At 39.6% G+C, this 23,946-nt stretch overlaps 1 protein-coding gene across 1 annotated transcript in view; it reads left to right on the forward strand.

Annotated features, from left to right (window-relative positions):
- Positions 1 to 23,946, forward strand: part of cdh13 (cadherin 13, H-cadherin (heart)) — a 1,035,536-nt gene that overhangs the window by 347,578 nt on the left and 664,012 nt on the right. Inside the window, exon 4 of the mRNA XM_059651748.1 lies at positions 6,699 to 6,815. Coding sequence (XP_059507731.1) covers positions 6,699 to 6,815 — 117 coding nt within the window. The remainder of the gene's footprint in view (positions 1 to 6,698; positions 6,816 to 23,946) is intronic.

Genomic DNA, 23,946 nt, shown 5'->3' on the forward strand with positions numbered 1-23,946 from the left:
GTGCTTTCCATTTGCATTGTGTGATTGATGTATAAAAATCTGTATTGCACTGTACAGATTTTTTTTGATTTCTTATTTCTTATTGCTGGCTTTAATGGTTCTTTTTTTTATTTGTGACTGTAATCTTAAAAATATAGCAGTTGACTTCTTTTTCTTTTGTTGTGAATTTAAGACTACTTGTTGACTTACCTCTTTCTTTTCTTGGCTAGAGAGTCCATTCATCAGTCTAATAACGGCCAGGAAGAAGCTTTTCCTGAACCTGCTGGTACATTTGTTCAAACTTCTCTATCATCTGAATGATGGAAGAGATGGCAGGAGAGCATTACCGGGTTGCGATGGGTCTTTGATGATGTTGCCAGCCTTTCTGTAGCACTAAGCCATCTAAATATAGTCCACAGGTGGAAGGTTGACTTCTGCCAATGGGCTGTGTATACGACCTTCAGTAGTTTCTTACAGTCGTAGGCAGAGCAATAGATAGACCAGGCCATTATGCTTTCAATGGTTCATCTGTAAAAGTTGCTGAGGGACCTGATGGATGTGCCAAATTTCCTGAACCGCCTGAAGAAGAAGACGTGATGTTATGTCTTCTTGACTGTCGTATTTACATGGGACATCCAAGATAGATTGTTGGCTATCGTCACTCCTCGGAACTTGACACTGTCCACCCTCTCAACCTCAGCTCTCCTCCTTTCTTTTGGAAATCAATGATCAGTTTTTTAGTTTTGCCAATGTTGAGATAGAGGTTACTCTCATTGTACCACATCACCAAGCCCTCTATCTCCTTTCTGTAATCTTACACTTCCTTGTTGGATATCCATCCTACCATGGTGGTGCCATCAGCAAACTTGAAGCTGTCATTCATTCAGAATTTGGCAACAGTCATGGGTGTACAGGGAGTACGGTAAGGGGCTGAGGACACCTCGTTGGGGGCCTCTGATGTTAGATGCTATTGTGGAGGAGGTGCAGTTGCCTATCTTCACTGTGATCTGTGGGTCAAAAAACTGAGGGTCCTGTTACAGAAGGCGGAGCCAAGACTGAGGTCTTGGAGTTTTGAGATTAGTCTGGGGGGGATAATGGTGCTGAAGGCGGAGCCATAGTCGACGAGCAGGAGTCTGACGTAGGTGTCCTTGTTGTCCAGGCTTTCCACGGATGAGTGTAGGGCTAGGGAAATGATGGTTACTATGGCCTTGTTGTGTCAGTAGGCAAATTGTTGAAGATCAAGATTGGCTGGGAAACTATGTTGGTCACTTTCACCATAGCTAAGGTCTCTTTTGTATTGAAGAATTTGTATTTTTAAGTCATATTTTCATTGAGGTGTCTTTGGAACTGGCCTTTCAGGGCTATTAAAAATTCTCATATTTAAAAAAAATTGGGTCAGCACCAGCCTCTTGTTTTACCTTAGAAACAGTGAAATAACTCCATGGAGGCTGGTATCCAATCACCAACTCGCCCTTTATTTATACATGGAGAGCCCCTGACACTGATCCAATTCCGTCAGAGCTAGCTCTGAGTGAACAGGATGTCTGACAGTCCTGTTTATATCTGTCAGCCAGTGCTCCCTGACTGGACCAGATTAACAGCCCTAAGCAGAGAACTCATATTCCATGAGGTCCACCCGCTGACCTTGTTACAATCAATACATCCCTCCCCCTCTGAGCTTGAGGACATAAGCCATTTCTAATTATGTCTTAGCACTGGGTCAGAATCCTCCAACTCTGTCTCTGATACAGGCAGCTTGCAATGCACAGTAGCTTGACTCTTGTGCTTGGAGCATCTCGGAAGGAATTCATTGTCTTCTTCAGGTGGCAAGGTGTCAAGGTAGCAACATCCGCTGTGCCCATCTCAGACTCTGAGATATCTTCAATGCTTGATGGAGTGGGAGAGCCCATGGGTTCCAGAACACTCAGAAAGGCAGTTAAGGAGCCAGGCACAGGTTGCTTCCAAACCATTTGCAAATTTGCAGCTTTCATATGATCCACATACTTGTCCAGGACTGGATTTTCTTCATACTGAGAAATGGCCATTCCAACCCAGCAGTAAATAATTAAGCTAGTATACATATTTAATGGATTGTATGAGGTGCATACTCTACTGTTCATTGCAAGGAAGTATAATTATTTTACAAGCACATGACACACCAGTTAACACTTTTTTTCTCAGTGCTGCAGTGGTTTGGCACAAGCATGTCCATTATCCAGCTTTTTTGGCAGTTTATTTTGAGAGTAATGTTTGCAAAACAGTTAGAATTATTGCTTTGCCCTTGCATTTTGTTAAATAAATTTGCACTGATGCCATCGCGAAGCAACAGAATTGTCACTGATTTTTTTTTAAAATGTGCCAGCTGTAAAACAACAATACTGGCAGATCTGCCATCAGTAATACCAAATTAAAGTACACCAGTACTTTTAACGCCCTTAGTGACAAAATACATGATTTTGACACTAAATACCTACTGCCTCATCGGATTTGCGCACATTGGCTGAGTCATAATTAGGCCAGCTGAGCTAACAGTAAATCTTTGTTTAAGCACACAAAATGGCTTCTCTAGTGAAAGTTATGACATTGCATGTAAAACTGTTGGCCAACAGTCTTTTCAAATTAATTTCACAACAATGGAGTCCTGTAAGCAACACTTGAAAGTTTTGATGCATTTCAATTTTAAAACTGTTCAATTTGAAGCAAACTGACAGCTGAAAGTTTTTGACTATTACTGACATGTATCATCTGAGCTATAAAGGAGTAATTAATGCCAGTTTTTATCTCTCTCACCCATTACCAGATAACTGAGAATGAGCTACTACAACAGCAGGCAAATATGACTATGTTCGTTTCTCCAAATCATGAGGGTGGAGACCAGGTGATCAGGCAAATAAAATCATTTAGGAAAACTAAATTACTCACTGATATCTTGCTGCCTCCCAGTCATCATCAATTTAAATCTGTTCTTTTGATCAACAGGATGCTGTCCTTTAACGATACAAATCAGCTTAGAAGGAACCTTATTAGATTATAAACTACACAGCAAAAGAAAGTCATAAGGTCCTGCCCAAAAGTGTAGTGACAAATGTGATGACAGTCGTTGGGCTCAGCAGCTATTACCTTAAGGGGAAATTGTAGCGACTTTTTTACTGGGTGACCGTAATGGGGAGCACTGCCAAGGGATGAGTGACACAATTTTAGTCCTTCTTCTGCCTGAATGTGAAAATGGGTAAGACTGCTAATGATTACAGTTTCCAATCCATCATATTCCTACTGGACAATTGTGGTTAAAATTGCCCTGTTGAACTCCCTTGTCCTACCCAGACCTGCCCCTCCAATAGCTCACACTTCCTTGAGAGAAATTCTCTCAAGACTGTTCTTTTACCCAACTGCATTCCACTGGGGCCTAGTAATTGGCATATTTCTGCCTCTCATTCAGCTTTCAGTTTCCATCAGTTCTGCATACACAACTAGCCACGGATATGCAGACAAGGTTCCCATGCTGAAGTTGCCCAAACCTCATATAATAGAGGTCTGCTCGGTTTGGTATCCATCTCAGATCTGCTTGCTTGATCATTTCCTGAAGTTAAAATGCTACTGTGTCACTCAGAAACTGTGGTCTTCCACTTCTATGAAGTTATTTTGGTACTGTTATACAAGGTTGGCTATGATTAACCCCAGTTTTCAACTGAAACTTAATGGATGGCAACCAATTTTTAAGAAGCCTCTCCGGAGGAAGCTTATTGGATTGCAATCTACTTAGCAAGAGAAAGAAGCTGTGACAAAGTTACAAGATCCTACCCAAAGTGTAGTGACAAATGTAACTGAGGAAGTCAAATCTGATTTTCCTTTTCCCATACCATTCATAAAATGTGAATGGTACTTCCTATATTATTCCAAAGTGTGCACGTTATAACAAGCTATGTCACCAAGTTCAGAATAGAGATTAATAACATGAATAGAATTGAAATCAATTAAAGATGTGAGCTATATATAAATGTAAGTTTGTATTACTTGAACAATGCACATATTTTAGCAAAGATGGAAATTCAAATGAGCATATTTTAGCAACTAAGAAAAACAAAGTACATAGGTAAAATTTTTATACATCCTCTCACAGACATCGCAAAGAAATTATCTGGGCTTGATGGCCCTTACTTATACACTTAATTTCAGTCCCCTTTTATTAAAAAAATAGACTTTTGACTCATCTTTTTGTTAGTCACACACTCAATTGGATGTATTTATAGATATTAAAAGAAATAATTTATTTTCATCTTGCACTTGGAGTAATTTGCTATTTCAATACATTGATTTTTTTTCCGCAGAACATCAATTTGTGATTCATTCTAAGAATATTAATTTGATTGAAAATGTATAATTGCACTCTAGGCTTTACAGACAACCTAACTGTGAAATATTATAAAACCTGTATCACCGTATTTTATTGGTCTGATAAAATTAACTCTTCCTAGTGCACACTAAGCTGTGCTCATGAACTCATCTGAAATGTGCAACTTTTTGTGTCTTAGCAAAATTGTATTCCATTGCAAGCCTTGTTTTGTACTTTAATTAAAATGTACCTTAATTTCAAAACCTTTCCAATTTAATGTAGTAATAGCACGAATACAAAATTGACACCAATGTAAAAGGCTTTAATTACAATCATCAACATCTAACAAATGATAACATATGTTATTTTGTGCACGCAAACTGCTGCTCTCTGAAAGCATTTTACATGGTTAACAACACAATAACATAACAACAAACACAGATTGAAAGAAGCATATTAGTGAAATTTTAACATGTATTGACAACTATTATTTCTGCTTTGGTGATTCACACTACGTATCATATGGGAAAAATGAATAATAAACCTACTTGTATTTGAAAACATTGCCTTTTTCATTATTAGTAAAGGTAGTTGTACTGTCAAGTAACCAGAAGATTGTAAATGCGGGCTTCTCTTTCAGGTTTCAGGATATTATCTGGCCTGGCATCTTCAAGCAGCACTATCAAAGGGGCCATCATTCGGATAAGACTTGCACTCAAGCTCCTGAAAAATACACTATTTGCAAGAAAAGCTAGAGAGTTCTGCTGCCTTGCCCAACGTTCATTCCTTAACAAACATCACTAAAGCATGTAGTGATTTATCTCATTGCTGTTTGTGATACTTTGCCACATACACATTACTTGTGATGTGTACAATGCTGGCTATACTTCAAAAATACATTACTGGCTGTGAAGTGCTTTTCGATGTTTTGAGAACACAAACAGAGTTGAAGTGCAAGTGCATTTCTCATTCTTTTTAAATAGGAATCACTTACTATTCCTATATTCGTTTTCTAAGTATGTGTCATGCTTAGATAAAATGATTCCATAACCAGACAGAACTATTTTTGCTGTTTTTTTTTTAAGTAAATGCTTTAGAAAGGAAGAGCTTGCCAAATTTTTGCAAGCCAGCGAGGTGGTAGAAATAGAGTGAAGTCTTCTGTTTCTGGAGGTTGTGAGTTTGGAAGTGGGAAGACAATTTAATTGGGTTCTGAGGAAGGGCCACCGGACCCGAAACTCTGGATTTTCCTTCACAGATGCTGCCAGACCTGCTGAAATTTTCCAGCAACTTTGTTTTTGTTCCTGATTTACAGCATCCGCAGTTCTTTTGGTTTGTATTTAGACAATTTAATTCGGCTGGTTTGAATTAATTTCTGGGCAGGAAAGACCATGGCTGACCTTCCCAGATTGCAGCTAACAGGTTATTTACAATCTTAAATCACATGTTCACATTTAAGGTTTACTTTCTTCCCATTTCTGGGGTAGAGTTTTAATTTGGATAATGGGCCTAGTTTTTCTCATTACAGTAGCTGTTCTCTGTTGCTACTAATATTGTGGTGTCAAGCGTGGGTTTAAAAGCCTTCTGCTTTAAGAAATGATTGAGAGATGCATGATTAAAATCTTATTGTTATTGTATTGCATAAGTGTTGACTTGATTCACAAACTGAAACTGTATCGGATCATATTGTTAACGATTGTTTTATGCACTGTTATTACAATATAAAGAGAGCTGCAGGTAAATTATATTCACTTCAGTAATCTTCAAAAAACTCTCAACTCTTTTTTCCAAAGCCGAAATGTCTTAATGTTACATCAATTTGTAATGCAGCTCTGTTTGTGAATCCTTTGCATTGTTTGTGTGTAACTAGATATCTGTGCAATGCGACAATGGATTAAGGGATTGCTGCACTTTACCAGTTACACATGTTGGAGCCACTTATGTATTAGAAATTCATTCACTGAAATGAAAGGCCTAATTAATTTAATGCCCAGTCACTGCTGAATATGAGCCTTTGACCCCATTAAATAACTCGTATAATTCATTGCTAAACTAGGCAGCATATCCTGTTATATTACAGACACCATGCCCATGCTTAACTGTTTAAAATCTGTGTAATGGTAAACATATTAGCAAAATGAAAGACTTGATGTTATTTGATGTGTTGCGTTCTATGATATTGACTGATTCATCTCCACTTTTTTTCTCAAGTTCCTTATTATCTGAGGTAAAAAGATTACTGTCATGTTCTCAAGATTCAAATTGCCACTGCAGTGTAATAAGCACCCAGCAGTTATTTTGATGATTCTGTTTTGCTGAAAAAAAATTGTTTCAAATTTATAACATGTATATACATATTACATACTTTTTTTGATCTTTCTGTTTGAAGGAGACCCTGAAAATTGGAAACATCTCTATCGTCCACAGAAGAAAAAGATCTTTGATAGCCCCTCCCATATCATTCCCTGAGAATCAAAGAGGACCATTTCCTAAAGTTATTGGACGGGTAAGGATTATGGCTATAAATTTGTTTTTACTGATTTACATTCATAATTATCCATCAATTTCGTGAATAGGTCGATCAATTAAGTTTAAGCAGATAAAATTTACATTGAACGTGACCACACTGCTGACTTGAATTTGTCGGGTAGAAATAATTCACCCTTGAGTCTGTGCATGTATCAATTACCAGGAAAGATTGTCACAACGAAACTGACAAATGAAAGTATTACATCATCTTGATCCTTCTGCATCACCAAGGAGCAAGTAGCATTTGGGGAACTTTAGTCTAACGCCCAGTGTAAACTGGCCGAGATAATCTCATTGCAACAAGCAAGACTTTAAAGGGACTCGACATGGTAGACACAGCTTATTTCTATTAATTGGGGAATCTGGAATGCAAGAGTTCAGTCTCAGCATAAGGGCCTGATCATTCAGTAATTATGAATTTTGGACTGGCACATTCCAATGTTCAGGTCTACGTTTAGATGGAAACACGATAACTTGCGACAGCCACAGAGAAAGCCCAATGGGGAATGAAGAGGGCCATATTCCATCACATCCTGAGGGAACTGTGTAAAAGCAGTCAGGCTGTCTGCATGAGCAAATGTTTGACATGAAACATAATTGTATGTCATAAATATAACCTATAATGGCAGGTGTAGTGAAATAGCTCATGTGTTGTTTTGAAAGGAACTGATCTATTAATCTGTTGTGTAATGCTCTGTTACACATTTCATAAAGTATAATTTTATTTTTATAATATAGCAAAGGGCAAGTCATCTAGGCCTGAGATGAAGGGAAATTTCTTCACTTAAAGGGTTGTGAATCTTTGGGATTTCAGTCCCAAATGGATGTCAGTGTTTCATCACTGAGTATAGTTATGACTGAGAAAGATTTTTATCACTTAAGAAGTTAGGATTATGGGGAGTGAGCAGGGAAAAGGAGTTGAAGTAAAGATCAGCCATGATTGTATTGCATAATGCAGCATGCTCAAGGAGCCCACTCCTGCTCCTGTACTCTACTCCCTGTCGTCTTAACCTTTTACGTTCTTCAGAGGCGGTGCCTGTTGCAGATGCAAGTTAGTTCTATGGATGCTGGCACAGGCCTCATTTATATTTCTGAGAGAGGACAATGTGGGGAAGGTAGAAATTGACTGACAATGTTCAGATATTGGTGTTCAATCATCTATTTTTAATAAATCTGACTTTTGTTTCAGGCAAGGCCTAACCATTCTGCTAAATCCACACACGACTTATGTGTTTCCATCATACGCTTTAAGTTGTACATCTTATTATGCCCCCAATAAATGGGCAAAGCCAGCGTCTTTGTTTCTCCTTATGTTGCAAAGACCACAAAAAATTTTTAAGTGTTGGACCAAAATAACTAGGTTATTTGTAAAAACAAATGTGTGCATGAAAATTTAAATCACATAATGAGTAGTGTATTTAACTTGATAATGTTTTTGAGATCACAAGCAGGAATAGCATACCGAGTATATTAACTGCCATATCAGGACAGGTCAGTAAGTGTAGTCTGAAATAATGCTACCAGGGAGACAACTCACCCAAGTGAAGTCAGCAGAAAATAAATTGAGCCTGAGAACTTAACAACACTGGCTTTGCTGCCTCTCATCAAAAGTATGAATGTGTCCAATAATCCATAAAATTCAGCTTCTGAAATATCTGCTCTGTTATATGTTTAGATCCACTGATTGCATATCTTATTGTATTGACCACAAGTTTGTTTTAACCTGTTACAGAGATAGTAGGAACTGCTGATGCTGGAGAATCTGAGCTAGCACTGTGTGAAGCTGGATGAACACAGCAGACCAAGCTGCATCAGAGGAGCAGGAAAGTTGACGTTTCGGGTCTCGACCCGAAACGTCAACTTTCCTGCTCTCCTGATGCTGCTTGGCCTACTGTGTTCATCCAGCTTTACACCATGTTATCTCTTTGTTTTAATCTGTACTGCATTTTTAGTTCATATGCTTATTATGGAATACCCGTGAGGGAAGAAGATTTTTGATGTGTGCTGTTTCCTGCAAAACTATAATCATGATCCTTTTTAAGATTTCCGCTCCCTGAATTACTGTGTATTCAGTTTAATCATGCTGTTTTCCCATTCACTGCTCACGCTTTCACTCAGCCTTTTTGAGATCTCAGTACATGTTTTGCATAAAGCCAGAGTTTACAGACAAAACACTGCTGCTCCAAAAGTAAATGTATGCATTTGCTTAATTCCGCATTTTATTTACACGGCAGATGGTGTGTGATTTTAGAAGAAAGAATGCATTATCAAAGCTGCTGACATACTTCGGTGCTTAGCGAAATAGTTTGGTTTACAAACCAATTAACAATGTGCATTTATACAGCATCTTTAGAACAAGAATAATATGATAAAGGACAAAAATGGTGAATGTGATGGGTTTTGAGGAGGATTTATGATCAAGACACAGGCAAGATGGGCAGGTTTTTCAACCCTTTGAGCCCATGCTGTCATCCAGTTAGATTATGGCTGATCAATACTGTTACTCCATTTATCTGCATCTACTCTATCAAATCCATTTGTTATTCTAAATACCCCAAAAAACAGCCCCTTTTAAAAAAAATTGAAGAGAACACAAGCTATTAAGCACATTTTCACAAATTAAGCACTGGTATCATTCTGGATCTATGCATCAGCCTAGCAAATGGAATTACTGTGAACATTTCCTGAGGCCTGGTGGTCAAAGATGAAAGCAGCCAAACAAATCTATCTGAGCATAGGTTGTGCAATGGAAACATTCTTTTTTATTTAAAAAGAACTCCAACCTCCTTCGTAGAAAAGACAATATTCCATTCACCTTTCTGATTATCTATACCAGCATAGAGACCTATATACATGATGACCTGAGTTGCTTTGCACCTTGATAGCTCCCGAGCCTCTTATCATTGAGAAGATTTTTTGATTTGCCTTCCTTCGATTCAAAGTGATTTTATCATAAGGGGATACAGAACAGCAAAAAGATTTCACGCTGGAATGGAGTCAGTGTAGCTGAACATAGTTCCTCAAATAATGGGGGATACTCAGCGGAATGATGTGTCAACAAATGCTAACAAAGTCTCTGAAGCATATGTGCTACGCTGCAAAGTTCACTTGTTACATGCTAATGACATTCTTATGTCAGTGTTTCCACCCCAATTTCCACCTACCTTTTCATTCATTAAGGAGATCTGGGCTTTACTGGCTTGGCCAGTATTTATTGTCTGTTCTTAACCTTCCCTGAGAAGATGTTGGTATGTTAAGTTTCTTAAACTGCTGTAGTTCATTTGATGTAAGCAAACCCAGAGGCTAGAGGTGAGCTGCAGAAATTTGACCTAGTGACAGTGAAGGAATAACACCAGGATGGTGTGTGGCTCAGAGAGGTGTAGTTGCAGTTTAGAACTGCTGTCTAAGGAGCCTTGGTGGATTTCTGCAGTGCATCTTGTAGATGATACACACTATTGCTACTGTACATCAGTAGAGGAGAGAATGGATATTTATGGATGTGATGCCATTTAAACAGACTGCTTTGTCCTAGACAGTGCCAAGCTGATTGAGTGTTTTTTGAAGTTGTACACATCCAGACAAATGAAGAACATTATGACACACTCCTGAAATAAACAAGCTTCTGGTGAGTGAGGAGCAGAATTACCCATTGCTGGATTCCAACTCTTGGACCTGCCCTTGCTACGCTGGCTTTATATGGGTAATCCAGTTTCTAGTCAGTGTTAACAGCAAAGGTGTCAGTGGACAGTTCAGCAATGGCAGTGCCATTGAATGTTGAGGCGTGATGATTAGACTCTCACTTGTTGGATATGGCAATTGCTGAGCCCTTGTGTGGCAGCTAATGTTCTGGCTGTGTTCAAATCCTGCCATGGCAGATGTTGGAATTTGAATTAAATAAAAATCTGGCATTAAGGGTCTGATGATGACCATAACACCATTGTTGATTGTTGGAAAAGACCCATTGTGTTCAGTAATGTCATTTGGGGATAGCAATCTGTCATTCTTACCTGTTTGGGTTCCAGAAACATAGCAATGTGTTTGACTCCGCTGCCATTAGGCAATTAGAGATGGGCAATAAAAATGTTGGCTTAGCCAGATGTACCACATCCCATGGAATGAATTTAAAAAAAAGCTTGGCACTTGTCGATCCAAGCCTGAAGATTGTCCACATTTTCTCTATTTGCCCAGAGGTTGCTTGAGTATCTGAGGAATCTCAAGTGGTGCAGAATATTGTCAAATCATCAGTGACTATCCCCTTTTTGATCTTATGATAAAGGGACAGCCTTGATGTGGATGTGCCGGTATTGGACTGGGATGGACAAGATCAAAAACCACACAACAGCAGCTGAAGACTTTTGGACCTAAGACACCACACTGAGGAGCTCCTGCAGATATGTCTTGGAACTGAGATGACTGACTTCCCAAACTACAACCATTTTCCCTTGTACTAATTATGACATCCCAACCAACAGAGAGTTTTGCCCTGATTCCCATTGACTTTAATTTTATGAGGGGTCCTTTATGTTACATTTTGTCAAATGCAGTTTTAAGACCAAGAACATTCATTTTCCCCTCCTAAATGCTAGAGTCCTGTACCATGTGCTTTCAGCTTCTTACCTGAGTAGCCTGTGGAGAACCATTACCTGCAGGCTGAGCTAAGTGAGATGTACATCACTGCCTGGTCTTGCCCTCGAGGAGGAGAAAATAAAAATGTTTGTGCAACATGTTCGTAATCCCATTTATAAAGAATATGCTTCTTATCTTGTATGTAATGCACGGAGGAAATCTCAGCTACAAACCTCTGGGCACTGAACCATGCTTTTGCAGAGCATATTGTGCATTAATCAGGAACAGCAAACAGCCTGACTGGTTCAAAGAGACAGAGGTCAATTGCAAACTTCCTACAGTTGCCTGCTAGTGGTCAGCCAAGTTTGTGCAAATTGCGGTTTACTTACATGGAGCAAAAGATCCTAACATTTGATTTAACATTGGAGTGCCCTTTTGCCAATTGAGAGACTGAACTGTTACTTTCAACTGCTCGAGCACCATAGGTACAAAAGCAGATTAATGCTATAATAATCAGATAGGTTTTCAACTTGTTGCCCACGTAGAAAACTGATGATTGAATGTTCATTATAGAAGCTGACTAATATTCACCTGTATTGAAAATCCGATCACACTTTGCAATCTGTCTCAAATAATATCTTCTGTTTAATCAGAACCTAGTATGATTGTGGAAAAGTTAGGAATGATCAGTGTAGCAGTTACAATTCCATTTGCCTTCATAAAGCCTTCATGACGTTTGTTAGATGTATTTTCTCCTTTTTTTTGGATGGAACGGTATCAAAACAATGCACAGAAAGGTGCAATCATTACAATAGAAAAATGCTGCACTTCAGGCATAGCAGAATTCACTGTCCTAGATGGATTTTGTATTATTGTGTTTTTGAATAATGGCTGCATTAAAGGGAAGATGAAATAGGACAAAAGTAATTTGCCTACCACTTGATTGGTGTTTGAACTATAAGCTGTGTGTTGATGTGACTGTCTGTGTTTTATTTACTTGTTGCTGGTTCTGGTTAGGCTGAAAAGTGGAAAATGATTGCACCACTCTGCAAAATATTATGCTGAACCATTTTTTCAGTGGTTGCTTAGCCTCGGAATGTAATTTGGAGTTGTTGCGCAATGTTCGTTCACAATGATGAAAATGAAATGCACTTTCTTTCCCAGTATTTACTTTTCTTTGCCTGTTTAAGTTCAAGTGCGAGTGGATGTTATTAAATTGCCAGCTTAATGAATGCACATATTTTTGTGAAACAGAGTCAGTCACGTCTTATGAGACAATTTGTATGAGTGTGGTTCACAACAGACCTAAACCTTGCACGTTATGTCATGATTGAATAGGGAGGCAGCACAATTGTGGAAATGTGAAAATCCATGTATTCATAGAAAATCATTTATGTTTAAAAATTTTATGAAAGCATTTCTGCCATGTTTGGATGGACTTGTACTTCTGCCATTTATAAGGTTGGGAAGGAATGAGTCCCTCAAGGTACAAGTAAAGATTGCATAGTTCTCCATGATCAAAGTGCTTGCGGACAACGTGTACCAGATTGCCTGGTGATCAAATGTGAAAGGGAAATGTAACCATAATGGTAAGTGCATGGGAATATACGCCTGCTGGTTTCCCTCCAAGCCATACATAGTCCTTGCTTGGAACTACATTGCTGTGTCTTTATTGTTGCTGGTTCAAAATCATTGAATTCCCTTGCTAACAAGACTCTGGGAGTACCTAAATCCCTGGAGTGCAACAGTGCAAGATAGTAATTTTCAATAGACAACAGACAATAGGTGCAGGAGTAGGCCATTCGGCCCTTCAAGCCACACCACCATTCATTATGATCATGGCTGATCATCCACAATCAGTATCCTGTTCCTGCCTTATCCCCATAACCCTTGATTCCACTATCTTTAAGAGGTCTATCTATCTCTTTCTTGAAAGTATCCAGAGACTTGGCCTCCACTGCCTTCTGGGGCAGAGCATTCCATATATCCACCACTCCCTGGGTGAAGAAGTTTCTCCTCAACTCTGTTCAAAATGGCCTACCCCTTATTTTTAAACTGTGTCCTCCGGTTCTGGACTCCCCCATCAAAGGAAACATGCTTCCAGCCTCCAGAGTGTCCAATCCTTTAATTATCTTATACGTCTCAATCAGATCCCCTCCCATCCTTCTAAACTCAGTGTATACAAGCCCAGTCGCTCCAATCTTTCAACATATGATAGTCCCGCCATACCGGGAATTGACCTCATCAACCTACGCTGCACTCCCTCAATAGCCAGAATGTCCTTCCTCAAACTTGGAGACCAAAACTGCACACAATACTCCAGGTATCCAGGTTTCTATCACTTTGTCAATGGAAATTAGGACTGGGTAATAAATGCTATCCAGTGATGCTTTCATCTGGTGAATGCATGTTTTAAAAAAAAAACAAAAATGCATAGACTTAGCACTGTATGCACTTCTGCGTTTGTTGTACTTATTTCTGTAAAATTCAACATGACACCAAGTCTAAGATGTATTTGAAAAACATTCACCTGTATTGAAAAAAACGCATCACACTTTGCAATCTGTATCAAATAATATCTTTGTTTAAGCAGAACCTAGTATGATTGTGGTGGTTAGGAATAATCAGTGTAGCAGTTACAATTCCATTTGGTATCAATCTTATTGTGCAAGTGTCTGCAATGGTAAGCTATTAAAATATTAGAAGCCCATTATCCATGTTGCAAATCAAAATATTTTTCGACTTCAGTGTCTGCAAAATTTTGGTTAATAAGCATTCAAGCTGTATGCGGGCACTTTTGTCCAATTTTGGCTGAGATTTTCCAATATTAAGACTTACACACTGTCTATAAACAAATTATGTTGAGTTTTATCGTGTTTCACTATTATAGAACTCATCTCTGGCAGCAGAGATTTGAGCAACATGCTTATGAGAAGAGTCAAGATGGTTCTGGATTTGCTAAACAGCAGCATGGAGGTGAAGAATAGGAGGGGTTCAAAGTTAGCTCCTTGGGGAGCATGGAGATTATGATGTAGGAACAAGAAGCCACTGCAGGTGATTCTCTGGCTAGAACAGGTTGCATAGGAATGAATCCACACAAGTCTGCTTCCATCTAGCTGTATGAGAGTTGGAGAGGTGATGATACATAAGACCATAAGACATAGGAGTGGAAGTCAGGCCATTCAGCCCATCAAGTCGACTCCGCCATTTAAATCATGGCTGATGGGCGTTTCAACTCCACTTCCCTGCTCTCTCCTCGTAGCCCTTGATTCCTTCTGAGATCAAGAATTTGTCAATCTCTGCCTTGAAGACATCCAAAGTAACTGTGTTGAAGGCAGTAGGCAAGTTTGAAATGGTGAGAAGTTAAAGTTTACCTTGGTCACTATTATATTAAATACTATTTGTGACTTTGCCAAGAGCTGTATTCATATTTTGATGGAGCAACCCTGATGGTTAAGGCATAGACAATTGGAGAGGACATTGGTTCTGCCAGGTTAAGGAAGGGCAAGAAGCTGTAGAGGCAACTGATTGGATAGCTTAGCTCTTTGAAACAAGTAAGTTTATAAGGTGATTGCATTTGTTGGAGGAGAGTGTGCAGGAGGTTGTTTTAAGAAGTTAGTGTTGATGGAGCAGAGAAGCTGAGTGTCATATTTCCTTCAGAGACGATCATTGAATAGTGAGGCATTTAAGTGACAAAGTACACAATTCCTTGCCGCTTTGTGGTCTCGCAGAGCTGGAAGTAGAAGAGTAAATCATTCTTCAAAGATGTTTAAGGTTAAAATCCCATAGTCTTGAGAAAATGATCATGTGGGGTACAAGAATGGTCATGGGAAATAGTTCCAGTGGTCAAGACAGCACAAATGGTGAAGAGATAACAAGGTGTGGAGCTGGATGAACACAGCAGGCCAAGCAGCATCAGAGGAGCAGGAAAGCTGACGTTTTGGGCCTAGACCCGACCCTGAAGAAGGGTAACGGCCTGAAATGTCAGCTTTCCAGCTCCTCTGATGCTTGGCCTGCTGTGTGCATCCAGCTCTACACCTTGTTATCTCATAAAACATGAGGTTGTTTGGGTTATTGCATCTTGAGGAAAAATTAGACAATCCAAAGCCATAGAAGCCTTGAATCTAAAGGGAGAAAATGGGGTAGCAGGTGTGAGAACAAACATAAACATTTTGGGCTGAGTGCCATTCCATTCTGCAGCCATTTTATGATTTTATTATATAAACTAGAATTTTGTCTTTTCTTTCCTAGACCCTGATTAAGACCACCTCAGTAAATTCATTTGAAAGCATCTCATTCAGAGAAGTTAGAGATTGCTGTTAAAATGATAAAGTCATCATTGGTTCATTTAAGAGATAATGGGAACTGCAGATGCTGGAGAATCCAGGATAGTAAAGTATGAAGCTGGATGAACACAGCAAGCCAAGCAGCATCTCAGGAGCACAAAAGCTGACGTTTTGGGCCTAGACCCTTCATCAGAGAGCTCTCTGATGAAGGGTCTAGGCCTGAAACGTCAGCTTTTGTGCTCCTGAGATGCTGCTTGGCCTGCTGTGTTCATCCAGCTTCACACTTTATTATCTTGGTTCATTTAAGGATGGTTTTCTGACATTAGAATTGGGGCTCATTTTTAAAAGCTTCTCTTGAAATTAAAAGACATTTTGTTTAGAATTTACCAGAATACACAATCATAAATTTTACAACACAACAAAAATCTAGAAAATTCTAGAAAAATGTCATCCTTATAAGCCAATTTATACACGATGTGTTATCCTAGAAGACCACTACCAAATCTCCTTGATGTAATAAATGCCCTTTATTTGCATGATATGTTTCAAAGAGTGGCATAGGCCACATGTCTATTGGTTAAATTTCATCTCCCATAATTCATTGATATGGTGAAGACTTTAATACTCTCGCATGTGATATAAGTCTATGTGTCCACATAATCATTTTGTTAAGTCTAAGGAAAAATAGAGCAAATAACTAATTGCAGTTTCCCTTCCAGGTAACACTTAGTTTTTATATACTACACTTGATCTTCAGGCAATTTACTCTTTACATTGTTAGAAAGGCTCTAAAATAATGGATAATTAGCAATTGTCTACAAAGCCATTGCTCTTCAGAAGAGGCTGAGAGACAAAACAGAAGTTGCTGGGAAAGCTCAGCAGGTCTGGCAGCATCTGTGAAGAAAAAAAAAATCAACGTTTGGGGACCGGTGACCCTTTCTCAGTTCTGGTTTTTTTCTTCATAGATGCTGCCAGACTTGCTGAGCTTTTCTAGCAACTTTGTTTTTGTTCTTGATTTACGGCATCTGTATTTCTTTCGGTTTTTAAGGGCTGAGAGACAATTGGTTAGATTGCTTCAGAGGCACAACTCTGTATCTAAACTGGGGCAAGGTAAAAAGGCAGGCCTCCATGAGTTACAAAAGCTGTAACAGGGATTTGACCTAGGCTGTTGGTATCAGTCTGCGCCACACGCTAACCAACAGAATGACAATGATTCAAAAGAGCATTCTGGGCTAAATCAAAAGGCTGAAATCTTCCTCCTGCTATTGCTGAACTTCATTGTGACTGCAAGTGCTGAAACCCCAATTTGGAAGGACAGCTGAAATAAAGAGACGGAAAGAACATTAATTAGGATTTTTAAAAAAATTCTCGGCAGGACTTTCACTCAGGTGAGGTCACCTGACCTGCAAAAATAGCTTTAGGTGAAAAAGCAACAAAAGAGCATTTTTTCTGTTTGTGCTTTTGCTGTGTGGGATTGCTCATTCAAAACAAATTAAAGACATTTTGTGTTAGGAACTGTTCCCAACCATAGTTGTGCTCATAATATACTCTGGCCATTTTGCTGGAGAGCCTTGAGATGCTCAGAGAGAACCTTTCTATTTATGCAGATTAGAAGGCATAACATCACATTAAAAAATAAAACGCTTCTATAGAACAAGCCTACTTTAGTGAGTTTGTGTGGAGTCCTTGCCACATCTCATTAGCAACCATAGTAACAGCTCGGCTGACTGAGTGTGGATTGGCAATGGCAAGAGACTCTGGAATAAAAGGGACCTAACACCTGCTGGTAGATACAACAATGAAAAAATTACCTTTCAAAAAGCATATTTCTGTCTAATTGTTTGACTCATTAGATCATTAAGCAATATAATTCCTTAAAGACATTGTACATTCAGACAAATGCTGAATTTCACGCTTTAAAAAAAACAGCTATTTCATGCTCCTAGTTGGATTACTAAGACATAGCGTGATAACAGCATAAAGAAGGGCATTCATTCCAGCCTATCTGTGATGGCTCTGCAAGAGTGACTCAGTTAGTCCGTACTGCTCCCCTTTCTCCATCACCTTGCTTTTTTTTCCTCATCAAGGGCATAACCAATTCAGTTTTAAAAACTATGATTGCATGTTGGAAATAGCAAGAACTGCAGACACTGGATTCAGAGTCAACAAAGCGTGGAGCTGGAGCATCACAGCAGGTCAGGCAGCAACAGAGGAGTGGGAAAGTTGACATTTCAGACCAGGACCCATCTTCAGAACTGGGAAATAAACAGAGGGAGGAGGGGTGGGCTTGGGGTAAGGTAGTTGGGATGGTAATAGGTGGACGCAGGTAGGGGGTGATGGGAATTGGTCAGTAATGAAGAGTGGCGTGGATGGGTGGGAGAGAAGATGGACAGATTTGTACTTTAACACACTGACCCATTCCCTGGCCAACACCTCTGTCTCTGGCTTGCTGCAGTGTTCCAGCAAAGCTCAACGTAAGCTGGAAAAACAACACCTCATTTTCCGCTCGGGTACCCTGCAGCCCTCTAGAGTCAGTATCGAGTTCAATAATTTTAGGACCTAAACTCTCCCATATCCATTCCCTTACCAAACATACCAGGCCTTGTTATCACATAGCCTGCCATTACACACTACCTATTGTTGGTCACAAACAGTCCCCATTAACAGCTATTCACCCTTACAGCCTGATCATTATCAACTCCTTTATCTATTGAACTGCTCTTCTCTCTCTCTTCGGGCTCTATCCTATTGTTTTCTCCCTACCCAATCCCCCTCCCTATTTTCTGCATATAAGCCAATGTTTTCCCAGCTACCATCAGCTCTGAAGAAGGGTCACCGGATCTGAAATGTTAACTCTGAGTTTTTTCTTCACAGATGCTGCCAGACCAGCTGAGCTTTTTCAGCAACTTCTGTTTTTGTTCATGAGTAGATGAACGTGTTGTGTCAGGTCAAGGAGGCAAGAGGGAGGATGGGTGGGGATGGGGAAAGGTAGGTGAGGTGGTGATAGGTGGTTGCACATCAGGGGTGGTGGGGATTGGTCCGTGGGAAGGATGGAGAGGATAGGTGGGGAAGGCAGAATAGATGGATGGGTTGTATCAGGTCAAGGAGGTGAGAGGGAGGGGGTGGGGCTCGGGGAGGGAAGGTGGGATGGTGATAGGTGGATGCAAGTGGTGGTTAATGGGGATTGGTCAGTGAGGTGAGAGGAGTGGATAGGTAGGGAATAAGATGGACAGGTTGCGTGAGGTCAGGGAAGTGGGGATGAGAGGGAGGATTGGTCATGGGATAAAGCCGGGTGTGGGAAGATTTTAAAACTGGTGAATTCAGTGTTCAGGTTATTGGACTGTAGGCCACTGAGATGGAAGATGAGGTGTTGCTCCTCCAGTTTGCGCATGGTGTCTTTGTGGGACTAGAGGAGCAAAACCTCATGTTCCGCCTTGTGAGCCTACAATATGACGACACGAACATAGAATTCACCAGTTTTAAAATCTTCCCACCCCCAGCCTTAGCCAATGACCAAACCTCCCTCTCACCCCCACTTCCTTGACCTGACACAACCTGTCCATCATCATCCTCACCTATCTGCCCTGCCCTTCCTACTGACCAATCCCCATCACTCCCTATCTGCATCCATCTGTCACCAACCCCCCTGTCTCTCCTTATTTCCCAGCTTGCTTCGCTCTCCCCAGTTGTGAAGAAGGGTCCCAACCCGAAACATCGACTTTCCTGCTCCTCTGATGCTGCCTGACCTGCTGTGTTCCTCCAGCTCCACACTATGATTGCATGCTCCCATTAAGTGCTTAGGCAGTGTATGAGATTGTAAAATGTTTCTTCTCATCTTGCCATTAGTTGTTTTATTAATCACTTCAAATAAGTGTCCACTGGTTCTTAAGCAACCTTGCACTGATAGCAGTTTCACACTCTGTTTTGTTTAGACTCTTTGTGATTTTCAGTGACTCTATAAAATCCTCCTTAACCTTCTCTATGGAAGCAATCTCAGCTTCTCCAGTTTTTCCATTTAACCGGCATCCCTCATTCCTTGCACTAATAATGTTACATGGGCAATGTTCATCTCCACATTAAATTTGCTACATTAAGGTAATAGGTTACAATAGAGATTAATGAGAAAACACACAAGGTTGGGAAATTTAGAATGAATTTGATAATAAAGTTTTAAAATTGTGAAGGAATCAGATAATGTTGACATATAGTGATTGATTCAGAGTTATGGGTAATGATTAGTGTAACACTGGGGGAATGAAAAAGAGATCTGGGTTAGTCAGCAGGAGAAACATTTTTATACAGAAGTTTTTGGAATCATGGAATGCACCACTGGATTATGAGATTGAGAAACATACAGTCCCTTGAACCAGTTCCATCATTGAATGACATCTTGACTAATTCAAATTCAATTCATGCCACCTACTTTGGCTGACAAAAATTTATTGACCTTGTTTAAAATTATTAATTGAGTTTTTTGTAGAGTTTCACATTTGTGCCTTTCTTTACACGAAGATGTTTTTCTACCATGTTTTCTCATTGGATTTGCTGATTTTTTGGTACTGTTCAAGTTTCCAGATTTTGACTGAGGACCCAGATAGCAGGGGTCAAATGCAGGTCACTACCATATACTGAGTCAGGAAAAGCCAATCTGCATTCATTTTGCCTTGATTGACGAATTAGTGACATTGCACTCCCTCCATAAATAGGACATCCTTCACCAAGTAGGGTGACCAAGGCTACACATTATAGTCTGGATGTAGTTTCGTGAAGAGCATTGCAACTAACGCGTGGAAAGGGAAGTTGTTTCCAATGATCGCGGTTGTCAGAACACAGTTGTGGAGGGGAAACTCTTTCTTTCATAGTGTGCTGTACAACCATAGTTGTGGCCATACAGACAGAGACAGAGGGACCCTCGGAATCTTTCTGGAATGCTGGCTTTCTGATCTACTGCTGGGAGACCACTTTCAGATAACTGCTGCACTCCATCTCCTTTGGGAACCTCTAGGCAAACTGGGAAAAATCAAGCAGGGCTTTGACTTAGTTTGTAATCAGACTGTTCAGAGATGTTATTATACATCTCTGGAGCAAGGGGGACTTGAACCCAGATTTCTTGGTCTGGGTAGGAACACTGCCGCTGCATGACAAAAGGGCCTTCAAATTGGGCTCTAATTCATGGCTTTAATTGACCTTTCAATAACCTTAACTCGCTGCTCTACTGCCAATCTAGCCTTCTAATATATTGCTTGATTGGAGAGAGAATGGTGGCACTAAGCTGACACACCAGTTGCCGTTGAAAATTTGCATGCCCACTTGTCTCTCTTCCTTCTTCATATTGAGGTGAAAATCTTGCTCAATGCCCCCTTTTTCTTGACTCCTCCAACAGTGGAAAAAATTTTCTCTCTGTCCACCCTGTGAATATTTTCACAATCTTGAAAACCTCACCTTTACATTTTGGTATTCCAGGGAAGGCTGGGCCTATGTTTGGATCACAATTCCTTACAACCTACCCCTTTGATGTCCTAATGGTGAATTTGGTGAATGTTCAGGTGAATTTGTTTTGCTCTCCTTCCGACATCACTGTGGTGTGGTGACCAAAACTGTAAACTGTATACAAGTTGTACTCTACAGAGGATTTTATAACACTTTTGCTAAACATCCTCAACTTTTCCTTTTGTTATGAAAGTCAACATACCATTTAAAATATTTGATTATTCTTGTTCTTGACTACAATATCTATTGATCTATATGGACCCATAAACCTATTTGGATGTCCATTGTTCCTGGCTATTCATCATTTAATTAATCCTCACACTTTAGATCTACACTTCTTGTTAAAAACTTAGATGCATTCCTTCTGTTTTTGACAGCACAGCAAATCATCAAGCCATGCTACCCATTACACTTCGTTTTTTTTCATTTTCTGTAATCACTGTTAGGTGTCTCCTTATTAAATGCCTCTGGAAATCCAGGTATAGTGGATCACAGGTTCCCCTTTATCCATAGCATGTGCTACTGCATCAAAGGACTCCAAATTTGTTCAGCATAACTTTTGTTTGATGAAACATTGTTAACTCTTTCTGGTTACCTTAAGTTTTGCTAAGTGAGCAGCTGCCATCCCTCTAATAATTTATTTTAACACCTTGTCCAGAACAGATGCCATGCTAACTATTCTGTAGTTTCCCATTTTGTGCATTCCTCCAATTTTGAATAGAAAGGTTACATTTGCTATTTCCAGTTCAACGAAATCTTTCTTGAATCTAGGAAATATTGGAAAATTAACCTGGGTGTTTCAACTATCCCATTAGCAACTCCTTTTAAGACCCAAAGATGAAACCTGTTTGAACTGGGAGACTTGGTCAGTCCACAGACATTTTTTCTTGTACCCTATATGATTGTGCTCCCCTACATGTAAATTGTAATTGACTGGTCAGATATCATCCCTGGCGGTTAATTTCACCATCTGCCTATGTTCCCTTACTGCACACATGTCAATTATCATTCAACTGCATGACTTCTGTTCCTGGAAAGCTTTGTTGTATTTTGCTGAAATCGATTATCCCGAGTTCCCCTCTTTTCTCAATTACCACTTTAAAATCCACCTGCAAGAATGAGGGAATAATGTTATGGAATTGTCTCATGTAATGAAAGTTGTTATTATTGGAAGCTCAATTCGCGCAAGAACCTTCAGCACCGTTTGTTTAAATCCTTACAAAACAAATGCAGCGTAGCCTATGCTGAAGTAATCTTGCATGCTGATTGAGGTGATTAAGTTGAAAGAAGGTCCAACCGAGATTTTTAGATCTGATGCCTGAACTTATCACTTTCCTTAAATCAACGAACGAAATTCACCATCATTGCTTAACTTTGGTTTCCTCATATACTTACAGACATAACATCAGCTGAATGAGCTGAACTGTGACCTGCAGGGAAGAGACAAAATATTAGTGCATATGATCAGTGCTATGAATACATTCAAATTGACACTAATTCTGTGGTCTTCCCAATTTAAATATGGTGCGGCAGCATTTCCTGAGACTGGATAAGACCCCTCCTAACCTGGTTATACTGTCTTCCACCATCTTCCATTGGGATACAAAAGTTTGAAAACACGTACCAACAGATTTAAAAATGGCTTCTTCCCTGCTGTTATCAGATTTATGAAAAGACCCCTCAAATTAGAGTTGTTTTTTCTATGCATCTCCTCTGTGGCTGTCCAACTATATTCTGCATTCGGTTCTGTTACTCTGATGTATTTATGTAAGGTGTGATTTGTCTGGTTAGCACATTACAGTACTTTTCACTGTATCCTTGTACATGTGACAATAATAAATCAAATCAAAATATAGCCTGTTTATTCTATAATTATGGAGAATACATCCCTCTATTCCTTTTCCCCTTATGTTTAACTTGCTTCCCCCTTAATACACCAATGCTATTTGCCTCAACTACACCTTGTCGTACGGAGGTCTACATTCTTGTCATCCCTTGGGTAAAAATATTTCTATTAAATTAAAGATTATATGAACTGTTTCACGTGGCTCTAACTCCAGCTCTGCCTGTCAATAAACTCTTAAAAGATTTTGACAGTTGTTTGAAGGAATGAGCAATAAATATCAGAACTGGATAATCCTATGGGATTAGATCCGCCTGTAAGGAGGAGAAGTAAGAATATGGTCCACTGCATATTGTGATTTCTGTGAAAACTCTACCCTCTCCTAATGTGAATGATCACAAACCATTGCAAATAATTGGATACCATGGTTATTCAATGGTAAGCAACTTGAGGCATGGGGTTGACTGGATTGAAAGTGGGCACAGGGCAGTGAGTTTTTTTGGATGTTAATGACCTATTTTTTAACTTGATGCCAGTGAAACTTTTGTTCATTGTTTTAATTCATTTGGCCAACTGTACACACACCTGATAATTTCTTATTAAAGTATGACACAAAGGCACATGGTGTCACAATAAGATTTCAGTTTGGGATATTGCATTTGACTTTGCTGAAATTTGCCAGATTTAAAGGGCTCATATGCAATTAATTTGAGACATCAAGTAAGTGCATGGGGATCTGACCCTGGTGGCACAGTGGTGTGGTTCCTATCTCTGAATTAAGGAGATCTAAATTTAAGTCACATCTGCCCTAGAGACATACAACAACATGTCTGAACAAGTTAAATCTAAATAGTGAGATTATTTAAGATACTCTTGTGCCACAGAGTTAATGTCCCTCCCTCTGTGCTAGGAGACTTGGGCAC

Source organism: Stegostoma tigrinum, chromosome 16, assembly GCF_030684315.1.
Source record: "Stegostoma tigrinum isolate sSteTig4 chromosome 16, sSteTig4.hap1, whole genome shotgun sequence".
NCBI lineage: Eukaryota > Metazoa > Chordata > Chondrichthyes > Orectolobiformes > Stegostomatidae > Stegostoma > Stegostoma tigrinum.